The sequence below is a fragment of the Dendrobates tinctorius genome, unplaced genomic scaffold (assembly GCF_039654945.1).
Source record: "Dendrobates tinctorius isolate UK_male_01 unplaced genomic scaffold, ASM3965494v1 ptg000223l, whole genome shotgun sequence".
NCBI classification, from domain to species: Eukaryota; Metazoa; Chordata; class Amphibia; order Anura; family Dendrobatidae; genus Dendrobates; species Dendrobates tinctorius.
Genome location: NW_027361890.1, coordinates 22511167 through 22523502, shown reverse-complemented (window position 1 = coordinate 22523502; position 12336 = coordinate 22511167). Strand labels below are relative to the sequence as shown.

At 45.2% G+C, this 12336-nt stretch overlaps 1 protein-coding gene across 1 annotated transcript in view; it reads right to left on the bottom strand.

The window, feature by feature from the left end:
* Nucleotides 1–10328: 10328 nt before the first annotated feature.
* CHMP4B (charged multivesicular body protein 4B) overlaps nt 10329–12336 on the bottom strand; it is a 35049-nt gene continuing 33041 nt past the window's right edge. The window contains exon 5 of the mRNA XM_073555401.1: nt 10329–11643. Within this exon, the coding sequence (XP_073411502.1) occupies nt 11579–11643 (65 nt within the window). The 3' untranslated portion in view covers nt 10329–11578. The remainder of the gene's footprint in view (nt 11644–12336) is intronic.

Here is a 12336-nt window from a genome sequence, read left to right as displayed (position 1 = left end):
TAATCTCCACCACCAAGGAGACCCATGTGTGAAAAAATTCTTACGGGAGGGAAGTGAGCGGGTGCTGTCGTGGACTCTACAAAAGAGTATTACCGGTAAGTAATCCGGTTTTTCCTCTTCGCCACGACAGCACCCACTGAGAGATTTTCAGAGATAATCACTAGGGCGGGCACATCGTGTTAAGGACTGATCTACCAAAAGTTAGATCCTCGGTAGAGGACAAATCTAGTCTATAGTGACTATAAAAGGTAGATGGAGAAGACCAGGTTGCAGCCTTACATATTTGTTCAATTGGGACGTTCGCCCTCTCGGCCCAGGAGGATGATATGGCTCTAGTAGAGTGCGCCTTAATCCCCAGTGGAGGGTCTTCTCCTTTTGTCAGATACGCCATTGTGATCGCATCTCTAATCCATCTGGATATCGTGCCTGATGTAACTGCAGACCCCTTCCTGCTGCCCTGGAATGAGACAAACAGAGACCTACTCTGCCTCCAGGGACTGGTCCTATCAAGGTAGGCTAGCACAGCTCTTTTCACATCTAAGGTGTGATATTTCTCCTCGTCCTGTGTTGACGGGTTCTCATAGAATGAAGGTAGGCATATCTCTTGAGACCTATGAAATTTAGTTGCCCGTTTGGGCAGGTAGGACGGGTCCGTCTTTAAAATGAGGCTGTCTCGTGTTGTTAACAGGAACGGTGGGTCTACTGACAGAGCATGAAGATCACTCACTCTCCTGGCCGATACTAAGGCCACCAGCATAGCCGTTTTCAATGAGAGGCACTTTACTGATGCTGAGCTTATGGGCTCGAATGGTGCCTGAGTGAAGGCATCCAAAACTAAAGTAAGGTTCCACGCTGGAAGTCGAGGCACATGCACCGGTTCTGCTCGTTGACAGGCCGAGATAAACCGAGTCACCCATCTATTTGCTGCCACGTTATAGTTGAACAGGGCTCCTAGGGCTGACACGTGGACCTTAAGAGTGCTTACTGAGAGTCTAAGTTCTCGGCCTCTTTGTAGAAACTCTAGAATGGCCGTAATGGGTACTTCACCAGCTAGTTTTGTTGGGTGAAAGGCCAGGAACTTCCTCCACACCTTAGCATAAATTTTTGTCGTGGACTCCTTCCTGCTTTGTAGCAGGGTATTGATTAGGTTCCTTGAGAAACCCTTTTGCCTCAGTAGCTCCCTTTCAAATTCCAGGCCGCTAGGTGCAGGGCTTTGGCCTGTGGATGGTAGCAGGGTCCCTGCGAGAGAAGATTCTGGTGCAGCGGCAGGATCCACGGGTCGGTTACCGACATGGCTCTCAGCCATGAAAACCACGGTCTTTTTGGCCAAAACGGGGCTATCAAGATGACCCTCGCCCTCTCCTGTCTTATTTTCCTGACTACTGTTGGTAGTAGCACCATCGGAGGAAAGGCATAGGCTAGTTGGAATGTCCAGGGTGCTTGGAGGGCATCTAGAATATCTGGGTTGTCCGACCTGTAGAGAGAAGCAAACCTTTTTACGCGCCTGTTGGCTCTGGTTGCGAAAAGGTCTATCTCCGGTCTGCCCCATTCTGACGCTATCATTTCGAAGATGTCTCTGCTGAGGACCCACTCTCCCTGGTATAGGGCCTGGCGACTGAGATAGTCTGCTCGGGAGTTGTCCACTCCTCTTATATGGAGCGCTGACAAGGAGAGAAGATGGACCTCGGCCATCTCCAGAATCTTTCCCGCGATAGACATCAGTGGCATTGACCGCGTGCCTCCTTGCCGGTTTATATAGGCCACTGCGGTGGTATTGTCTGTCTGGATCCTTACGTGGGCGCCTCTTAACTGCGGGAGGAAGCGAGATATCGCATAAAAAATCGCTGTTAGCTCCTTTACATTAGAGGAGGCCTCTATTTCATTCTCCCGCCACCAGCCTTGTACCATGTGCTCCTCTAGGTGGGCTCCCCAACCTAAGGGGCTGGCATCTGTGGTGAGTATCTTGGAGGGAGTCACCCACCACTGTACTCCCTTCGATAGGTTGGAAGGAATTAACCACCATTTTAGGGATTCAACCACCTCGGGCGATAGGGATATCTTCCCTTCCAGCCGCCCCTGCAGTCTATCTATCTCCTGCAGAATAGCCCACTGTAGTCCTCTAGAGTGGAACTGAGCCCATTGCACCGCTGGAATGCATGATATTAGTGACCCCAGCAAGGACATGCCCTGTCTCAATGATATTACGGGTCTTCCTGTAGCATTCTGTACTTTGTCGATTATGGCCATTACTTTGGCGTTTGGCAGAAAGCACTCCTCAGTTACAGAGTCTACTTGCAGGCCCAAAAACCTTTGACAGGTCACAGGCTCTAGTCTGGATTTCTCCCAGTTAATTAGCCAACCCAGTGTTTGTAGGGATGAGATAATTCTAGCTATTCTTGCTTCACACTGTGAAACAGAATTCCCCACTATGAGCAGGTCGTCTAAATAAGGGACAACTAGGGTGTCATTCAGCCTTACATATGACATTACTTCCAGCATTAATTTGGTAAATACCCGAGGAGCCATGGATAGCCCGAATGGCATTGCCGCAAACTGGAAATGCTGAATCCGACCTCTGAACCAGACTGCTACCCGCAGGAACCTTTGGTGCCCTTGATATATGGGGAGATGGTAGTAGGCGTCCTTTAGGTCCAAGACCGCCATATAACACCTGGGAAACAAAAGCTTTATTGCAGACTTAATCGACTCCATTTTAAACGACCTCAGTCTTAGGAAGGTATTAAGTTTTTTTAAATTTATTATAGTCCTGTAAGAGCCATCTGGTTTTGGGACTAAGAATAGAGGAGAATAAAAGCCCATCCCTGTTTCGTCGTCTGGGACCTCCACTAGAACCTGTTTAGATAGCAGTACCGCAATCTCCATCTCCAGTGCTTCCTGCTGAGAACGGGACTTCATAGAAGTCAATAAGAAGGAGTTCGGTGGATACCGAACGAATTCTAATTTTAGGCCTGATGATACAATACTTAGGGCCCACGGGTTTGATGTCACCTTCATCCATTGGCGGCTGAATCTTAATAGCCTGCCACCTACCGATATATCGGTTTTATCGGGATCTGTCTCCTCTGAAGGGACGTTTCCCGAATAGGTTGCCTCTTTGCTTGGGGTCCTTATTTCCCCAGCGATCCTGGGGTCTAAAGTCTTTCTTTTTTCCGAACGGCGGCTTCCTGTAGGCCCTCCTGTTGAACGGAACATACGGGTTAGGGAACCCCTTTTTCCTCTCCCCCGCTTTTGTCAAAATTTCATCCAGTTCTGTACCAAACAGGTACTTACCCTGGCAGGGTATAGCACACAATCTAGTTTTTGTTTGTGTGTCTCCTTTCCACCCCTTCAACCATAAGGCCCGCCTGCCTGCATTGGTCAGTCCCGCGGCTCTAGCCGACAACCGGAGAGAATCCGCAGAGGAGTCGGAGAGGAAGGCCGCTGCTCCTTTAATGAGGGGCATAGAGGAAAGAAGCCTACTCCTGGCTACTCCATTTTTAATATTGTCCTCCAAGTCGTTCAGCCACACCAACATAGATCTTGCCGTACATGTGGCTGCTATTGCGGGCTTAAAGGCTGCCGTACAAGCTTCCCAAGATCTTTTGAGGAATGTATCGGTCTTACGATCCGAAGAATCAGCCAAAGTTCCCGAATCCTCCACCGGCAAGGAGGATCTACGGGAGGTAGAGGCCACTGCCGCATCCACCTTGGGGGCTCTCGACCAGGCCGTTAACTCCTCATCGTCAAAGGGATACTTACGCTTTGACGTTAAGGGGAGGAAGGTCCTCTGACCTTGTTTCTCCCATTCCCTCTTAACTAGGTCTTTTACAGCTGAGACCACTGGGAATGCTCGGATCTTTTTACGAGAAATACCCGCAAACATAATGTCCTGAGGGGTCTTGGGGTCCTTACTCTCCAGCAACCCCATGGTATTTCGGACAGACTTCACAAGATTACTGACACTGTCCGTGGGGAAACACGTCTGATCCTCGTCCTCTGAGGAAAGGTATTCCTGGGACTTATCGGAATCTAGTTCTCCGGTATCTGACGGCGACCTGGACGCCAGCGAGACTCCTCCTTTAGGTGAACGTATTTCTCTCATGGAGGAGTGACCCCCTAGACTACTGGAACCGCCTAAGGCCCGTAGTTCCTCTCTTATCATTGCCCGGATATCCTCCTTCTTTCGTGAGGATTCCTCCTGCAAGGCCTCAACACATGATTGGCATAATCTCTTTGGGTGGCCATCCGGGAGGGGCTGTGAACATAAGGCACACTCTCTATGTTTCGCCTTCTCCGTTCTTTTAGCCTAAAAAGGGGTATGGACCAGAAAGAGAAGGCTATCAATTATCTAACCTGACCAAAAAACACTCACCCGTGAATTTCGTCAGCAACTACCGGCTGCGGTGTCCGGGACCCAGGCTGAGGCGAGGCATGGGACGACTTCTTTTCCTTACGTTTCTTCTCTAACGGCTCGTCTTGCCTGGAAGGCCCAATGGATTCCTTCCTAGAGGTGCCGCTTCTTCTGGTGCTATTGGTTTTCCTCGTAGCACAGCTCTCTCTACTGCCAAGTGGGGATACCACTAGCTGACCTAATGGGAGCGAAGCTGAGTCATCTAACGACGACATGACTGCGCACTAGCGCTGTCTGTGGCTTCCTTTTAAAGCCTTTTGCTCCTCTTTTTTTTTTTTTTTTTTTTTCTCTCTCTCTCTCCCTACTGCGCATGCGCGGGCGTTGTCCCGCGGTCTCTGCCTTCAGCCTAATCCCGGAAGTTCTCCTCCACTTCCGGGTTGCCTCTTCCTGGAGCGCTGGGTCACCGTAAATGATGCGGCCGGCGACACCGCGCGTCTGCGCCCCCCTCCACGCACTGGGACCTTCTCCTGCCGCAGGTATGACTCCCAGCAGCGCCGCTCAGCACACAGCGCACCTTCTGCCACTCTGGGGGGGGGGGGGTCCCGGCCTCAGTACGCCCGATGGAGTTTGTAATGCGTCCAACCCCGGGGGGGGGGGGGGGTTATAGCCATCACCCCAGTGAGCTTTGGCACCACTTTCGCCTCCAGCCTCACCTGCATTACGCCAGCTCTGGGGGGGGGGGGGGAATGCACCTCTCCGCCCGACGCTGCCTCCGGTCCTGGGGCCCCTGCTGCTCATATTATGCAGGCAGGCGGCTACCAGACCAGGTATCCTCTTCTGCGGGTTCCTTCCTAGGAACAGGAAACCAAACTGAGGGAGCGAGGGGGACCACCCCATTTATCTCTCTGTAGGTTTCCTGTTCCTGGGGCGGATCCCCTCTCTCAGTGGGTGCTGTCGTGGCGAAGAGGAAAAAAGTATTTAGTCAGTCAGCAATAGTGCAAGTTCCACCACTTAAAAAGATGAGAGGCGTCTGTAATTTACATCATAGGTAGACCTCAACTATGGGAGACAAACTGAGAAAAAAAAAATCCAGAAAATCACATTGTCTGGTTTTTTTTCATTTTATTTGCATATTATGGTGGAAAATAAGTATTTGGTCAGAAACAAGCAATCAAGATTTCTGGCTCTCACAGACCTGTAACTTCTTCTTTAAGAGTCTCCTCTTTCCTCCACTCATTACCTGTAGTAATGGCACCTGTTTAAACTTGTTATCAGTATAAAAAGACACCTGTGCACACCCTCAAACAGTCTGACTCCAAACTCCACTATGGTGAAGACCAAAGAGCTGTCAAAGGACACCAGAAACAAAATTGTAGCCCTGCACCAGGCTGGGAAGACTGAATCTGCAATAGCCAACCAGCTTGTAGTGAAGAAATCAACTGTGGGAGCAATAATTAGAAAATGGAAGACATACAAGACCACTGATAATCTCCCTCGATCTGGTGCTCCACGCAAAATCCCACCCCGTGGGGTCAGAATGATCACAAGAACGGTGAGCAAAAATCCCAGAACCACGCGGGGGGACCTAGTGAATGAACTGCAGAGAGCTGGGACCAATGTAACAAGGCCTACCATAAGTAACACACTACGCCACCATGGACTCAGATCCTGCAGTGCCAGACGTGTCCCACTGCTTAAGCCTGTACATGTCCGGGCCCGTCTGAAGTTTGCTAGAGAGCATTTGGATGATCCAGAGGAGTTTTGGGAGAATGTCCTATGGTCTGATGAAACCAAACTGGAACTGTTTGGTAGAAACACAACTTGTCGTGTTTGGAGGAAAAAGAATACTGAGTTACATCCATCAAACACCATACCTACTGTAAAGCATGGTGGTGGAAACATCATGCTTTGGGGCTGTTTCTCTGCAAAGGGGCCAGGAAGACTGATCCGGGTACATGAAAGAATGAATGGGGCCATGTATCGTGAGATTTTGAGTGCAAACCTCCTTCCATCAGCAAGGGCATTGAAGATGAAACGTGGCTGGGTCTTTCAACATGACAATGATCCAAAGCACACCGCCAGGGCAACGAAGGAGTGGCTTCGTAAGAAGCATTTCAAGGTCCTGGAGTGGCCTAGCCAGTCTCCAGATCTCAACCCTATAGAAAACCTTTGGAGGGAGTTGAAAGTCCGTGTTGCCAAGCGAAAAGCCAAAAACATCACTGCTCTAGAGGAGATCTGCATGGAGGAATGGGCCAACATACCAACAACAGTGTGTGGCAACCTTGTGAAGACTTACAGAAAACGTTTGACCTCTGTCATTGCCAACAAAGGATATATCACAAAGTATTGAGATGAAATTTTGTTTCTGACCAAATACTTATTTTCCACCATAATATGCAAATAAAATGAAAAAAAAAAAACAGACAATGTGATTTTCTGGATTTTTTTTTCTCAGTTTGTCTCCCATAGTTGAGGTCTACCTATGATGTAAATTACAGACGCCTCTCATCTTTTTAAGTGTTGGAACTTGCACTATTGCTGACTGACTAAATACTTTTTTTCCCCACTGTATGTATGTTGTATGAATGTAGTATATATGTAGTATGTATGTTGTATGAATGTAGTATATATGAAGTATGTATATAGTACGTATGTTGTATGAATGTAGTATGTTTTTTTTGTTTGTTTTTTTTTACATTCAACACATTAGTCGGATGATGGGACTACTACTGTCCCATCATTGGCTAATGTGTCAATCACTGTCATTGTAGCATGGGACCTCCGGTATCGGAATCGGCGATACCGGATACTTTCTGGGTATCGGTCCGATCCAATCCGATATTTCTCAGTATCGGATGGTATCGCTCAACACTAGTGGTGACAAACTAAAAAAAAAAAAACAAAAACGTGATGAGCCGACAGACTATTTGTAGATATTTTTCCCCAGAGATGACAGAGGCAGCTTGTATTTAGAACTAATTTGAGGCTATGCAGAAAATTTCTGCTTCAAAACCAGACTCCTTCCCAGAAAATGCGCGTTTTATTTCCACGCGGTTTTTGCGGAAAAACCGCACGTTTTGATTCGTTTTTTTCCCGCGCGTCTTCTGACTCAGAAAATAGCTAAAAACGCTGACTTTTCCGCAAAATAAGCATGCTGCGGTTTTTACCGCTAAGCTTTTTTTGCGCGGAAAAAAACGCAAAGTGCACAAAAAGTGCAGAATTCATTTAAAATGAATGGGATGCTTCTTCTATGCGTTTTTCAAGTGTTTTGATTGGGACAAACTGTGGAGACGCTCACTCAGTTACACCTCAGTGGCTGAGCTGTTTTCTTCCATCTGAGGCGACTTGCCCTCCCAGAAATGCAGTGAAAATCCTCTCACAATGGCGGCTGTCCACTGCCTTCCCTTCTATCTCCCTGTGGCAGGGCTCAGATCCCTGTAGAGGCCTGTCTCCTGTGAGAGTCTATGATTCTATGATACCAGTCCTTGCTGCCATCACCATCCTTTTCTGACTGACTCAAATCTTACTGCCTCATAAGTTAGCTCCTCCCCATAACGTGACTTTCCGAGAAGCAGCCATTGGTTGACTGCACTGTCAATACTACTTCCCATAAAACTCACTAAACTTACTGATGTTGTCCCTGTAAGAAAATTCACAATTAAGACAAGAAATGGGAATAACATAGGAAAAACCACATACATTGAAAATGCAGAAATAATGTAATAACAAAAATACTTCTGTCTCAGAAATTTTATGTGATAGAGCAAAACTAAGCATATTTTTGGAATCAGCACATCAAACTCCATAAAACAGACATCTTACCTGTGATTTTTTTTTTTCTGTTGACCAGTGATTAAGCTGTGTGTATTAAATCCCAGTCTGAACTGGGGTTAAAATCATAAGGGCTTTAAAGGGGAGCTGTCAGCAGGATTGTGCATAGTAACCTACAGACACTGTCAGGTCGGCGCCGTTATACTGATTAAAATGATACCTTGGTTAATGAAATCCGTCTTGTGGTTGTTGTTTATTGAAAATAAAGATTAAACAACAACCACAAGACAGATATCACCAAGGTATCATTGTAATCAATATAACGGCACCAACCTGACATTGTCTGTAGGTTACTGTGCACAATCCCACTGACAGGTTCCCTTTAACAAAGGCATCTGTTAGTAGGATAAACCCCTCTTCCTAAGCGGTCTATATGGTTATAAAAATTGGTTCCTTGATATGTGCAATCCAATGTCTTCTAAGAAAAAATGTGAATTTCTCTGGAATATGTAAATGATCAGGGCTATGGCCCAGACACTGATCTGCACAAGAATCTGCCTCTAGATATCATTATAAATAAAAGGGGACATTACCAGTGTGAGACTTGTGGATCAGGAGAAAGCGAACTGTCTGCCATTGCATGTCTTTCATTGGTCACTCCCTCTTTCATTCAAAATAATTTCTGGAGGCAGATTCGCATGCAGATCAGTGTCTGGATCATAGTCCTGGACAGCTCATTTACATAAGAAAAGTGTAGATTTCTCTGTAATAAAACATTGGATCCCAGATATATTATCCAGCTTCCTATGACCAACATGCCCATATAGACGGCTTAGGAGGGTAGATCCTTCTGACAGATTTCCTATAGCTATGATTTTCAATGTGTGTTTTCACTTCTTGTAAAACCAATAAACACATTGAAACAGAAAAAAGTCAATTCCAACACCGTATCTTCAAGTTGTCTTACGCCATTCACCTTTATGCTTTTTAAAAGAAAAACTTTGTTGTACGGATCAAGACAAGTTTGTGATTATAGTATATCTATTCACATTGGTGAAACAAAACTAGTGCTATTATAATTTTTTTTAAATTTCCTTTAAAGACACTTTTACTGTATAGCTAGAAATACGACATATGCAGGTCTGGCTGTATAAGACCGTGCCGTACTGCTTCTGCATGTAAAATACACAGGCTCTCCATCATGGGCACCATTTTTTTTTTTTTTTTTTTTTTTTTAAGCTAAACAAAAATGAGTCAGAGCATAAAATGCTTTCAGTGCCTCAACGCTGTTTAATTAGTGGTGATTAAAATACTAATGAAGATTACAGTGAGTTTAATGAACTGAAAAAGCACAATGTTATTGAGCAATAAAGAGGCCGCCAAGAGTAAACAATGTGGGGAAGTAGGTTATACGATGCAGATTTATATTAGACAATCATGAGCACAATGAAAGAGCATGTTATCTGAACTAGACTAGGTTGTGCCCTAACTAGTGATGAGCAAGCGTACTCAGATAAGGTGTTATCAGAGTATTTTCAGCGAGCTAGAAAGAAATGCTTGAGTCGCCGGCCTGCATGTCTCGTGGCTGTTCGACAGCCGCAATACATGGAGGGATTGCTTGTTTCATAGACAATCCCTGTATGTGTTGCAGCTGTCGATCAGTGGCAAGACAAGCCGGTGTGGCAACTGGAGCAGTTTTTTTTTTTTTTACACTTAAAGGGGCGTGATAACACGCTAAGTGGGCCAACGAGTCTGGGGACGCTAAAGATTTCATTTACATATCATAAGTGGACTTTAGAAATACTTGTTATAAAGATCTGTTTGTGTGTGTAATGTAATACAGGGACTATTAGGCAGGGTATTTAGATAGGCAGGCAACTGCTGCTGGTTCTGGGGGACCTGACAGGTTCCCTTTAAATCTTGGCCCAAGATTGTTAATAAATCCACAAGATAAAGGGCACTCACTGCCTTAAATAGCCGTCAATTCTTTTCAAAACAACTGTATATAAAAAAAATAATAGCAGATGGAATAATTTAATAGGCACAGCGTTGCATATGTTTAGAAGACTATTTGACATGGTCCCTCCGAGTGTAGCCTAGTGTAAGGACCCTGCCAACAGTGCCCCTAGCACAGATTCCTGATTTATCAAGAGTAGTGCAAAAATGGAAAGCATTTTGTACAGAACGGAGAACAAATCAATCACAATCACTTTTCGAAATATATTTTATTTTCTGTCATGAGTCAGAGAGAATGCAATCTCAAAGTAATTGGAAATGTTATAAACAGGAACATACAGTATTTCAAAATACATTCACTCCATGTACAAAGCTAGAGTTGTGCAGCCATACACTGTATATGTGTATACACACTTCTTTCCGAGCGGTGCCTCTTCATCCCATGTTGCAATCATTAAAAGGGTGACTTTGCTAAGCAAAAAAAAAGGGGGGGGGCAATTCTTCCATAAAAACAAGATGGGAATATAGGAGATTTTTTGTTTTTATTAGAAAGTGCAAATTATTTCCAACTGAATATTTAAAAAGGAAAAAAGAAAACACGCGCACATATCATCCGAACGAACAGTAACATTACTGGTGTGAAGAAGTACAGCTTGTAAATTAAATTATTATACCTCTTTAGCTCTGGTTCCTAATTTCTCTCTTCTTGGCCGGTGATCTACTGTTCCTCCCGGCAGAGAAGAGTACATGGTTGTGTGAGGTGATTTAAGAAAGGCTCCGAGACGCTTGTAAACAAGATATTGTGAAGGATGAAAACCAGCGTACACGACGTGTGGACAGACGATCCATCTTCCATCTGCAGCTAGGAGGTGAAACAACTACAACCTATCTAATTCATTATCCTGAACACCCGGCCTGACATTACTGTACACATTAGAGCCTGGACATAAAACAGTGAGGACAGCGCCACCTTGTGCCAGCATCACTAAATACAGGATACCCATTGTACAGACTAAAAGTAGAAGCGGTGAGTAGTCTGAATAGGGACATCCGCGGCTCTGGAACCTGTGGTGTATACTGAACAGCACATTGCTATAAAAGGATACCAAGCTTTTGAGACAAGAGCTAAGAAAGTAATGTAGTCAGGGTTTTATTGACAGCACAGGCACGTGAGGCCAAGCAGATAGGGGAAGCAACCGTCAAGGAATCGATAGTGGCAGTCTGGCATCCGTAGGCTGAGCCAAACGCTGGACTTTAACATGATAGATGAAAAGGACAAAAGTCGTCACCTGTCCAAATCAGACCAAAAATGAGCAGCAGCCGCTTTCAGTTTTGTTTTTGTGAATTTACGCTCCAGGCTCCCGGCAGAGAAAGAAGACGGGGTGTAGAAAGACACCGAGCCCTTTTCTGTACCCCTCCCCCTTCCAGCCCAGATATATGTACACCCAATGCCAACAAGTAATCAGTCTGTCAATGGACCTTGTAAGGTTTCTCCAGACTTTACACTGCTGCCCAATTTTCTAGTTCTCGCATATCGTCGTCATCCTCCTCTTGCTTTTTCTTGGCTAAAAAGTTAAATGAAAAAAATAAACCATTAGTTTTTGATACATATACTTGATAGAATTCTTTAGCCTCTGAAACATGGTCATCGACTGTAATGAATGGGTTTCCTCTTTTTTTTCACAGAAGAAAACCATTCCCTTGTCTCCAGCCTTCTGCTTGCTGGGGGAGATGGGGCAACCTTCATGTATTACCATATACAGCCTTTCTGACATGGATTTTCAAACTAATGACACCAGGCCCACCAGGTCTAAGGTCAATTATGTACCCAGTTTGTATTGCCAAATCCAGTGATAGATCTGTTTTAGGCCCATCAGTGAAAGATGCTAAAAAGTTTTATCTGCCATTGTATAGATTAGAGTTCGCTCACATCTGCGTACAAATATGCCGAGTGCAATGTGATGAAAAGAAAAAAATTGCATGGCACTCGTTCCAATGTTATTCAATAAGGCAGTGTTCATGTGCATGTTTTTCTTCGAGTGGTCACATACGACAGCAAACTTGCCAATGCAAGTCAATGGCTGCGAGAAAGAAAGCAGATGACACTCAGACATGGCATATGCCATCCATTTATTTTCTCATGAACATCTCAAAAGGAACCACAAAATTTCATAGGCAGAACCCTCAAAATAGATAGATGTCCTGTAGATATACGTCGTCACAAGCCCCCTAAATATAAGCAGCTTGCACGCTTTAGT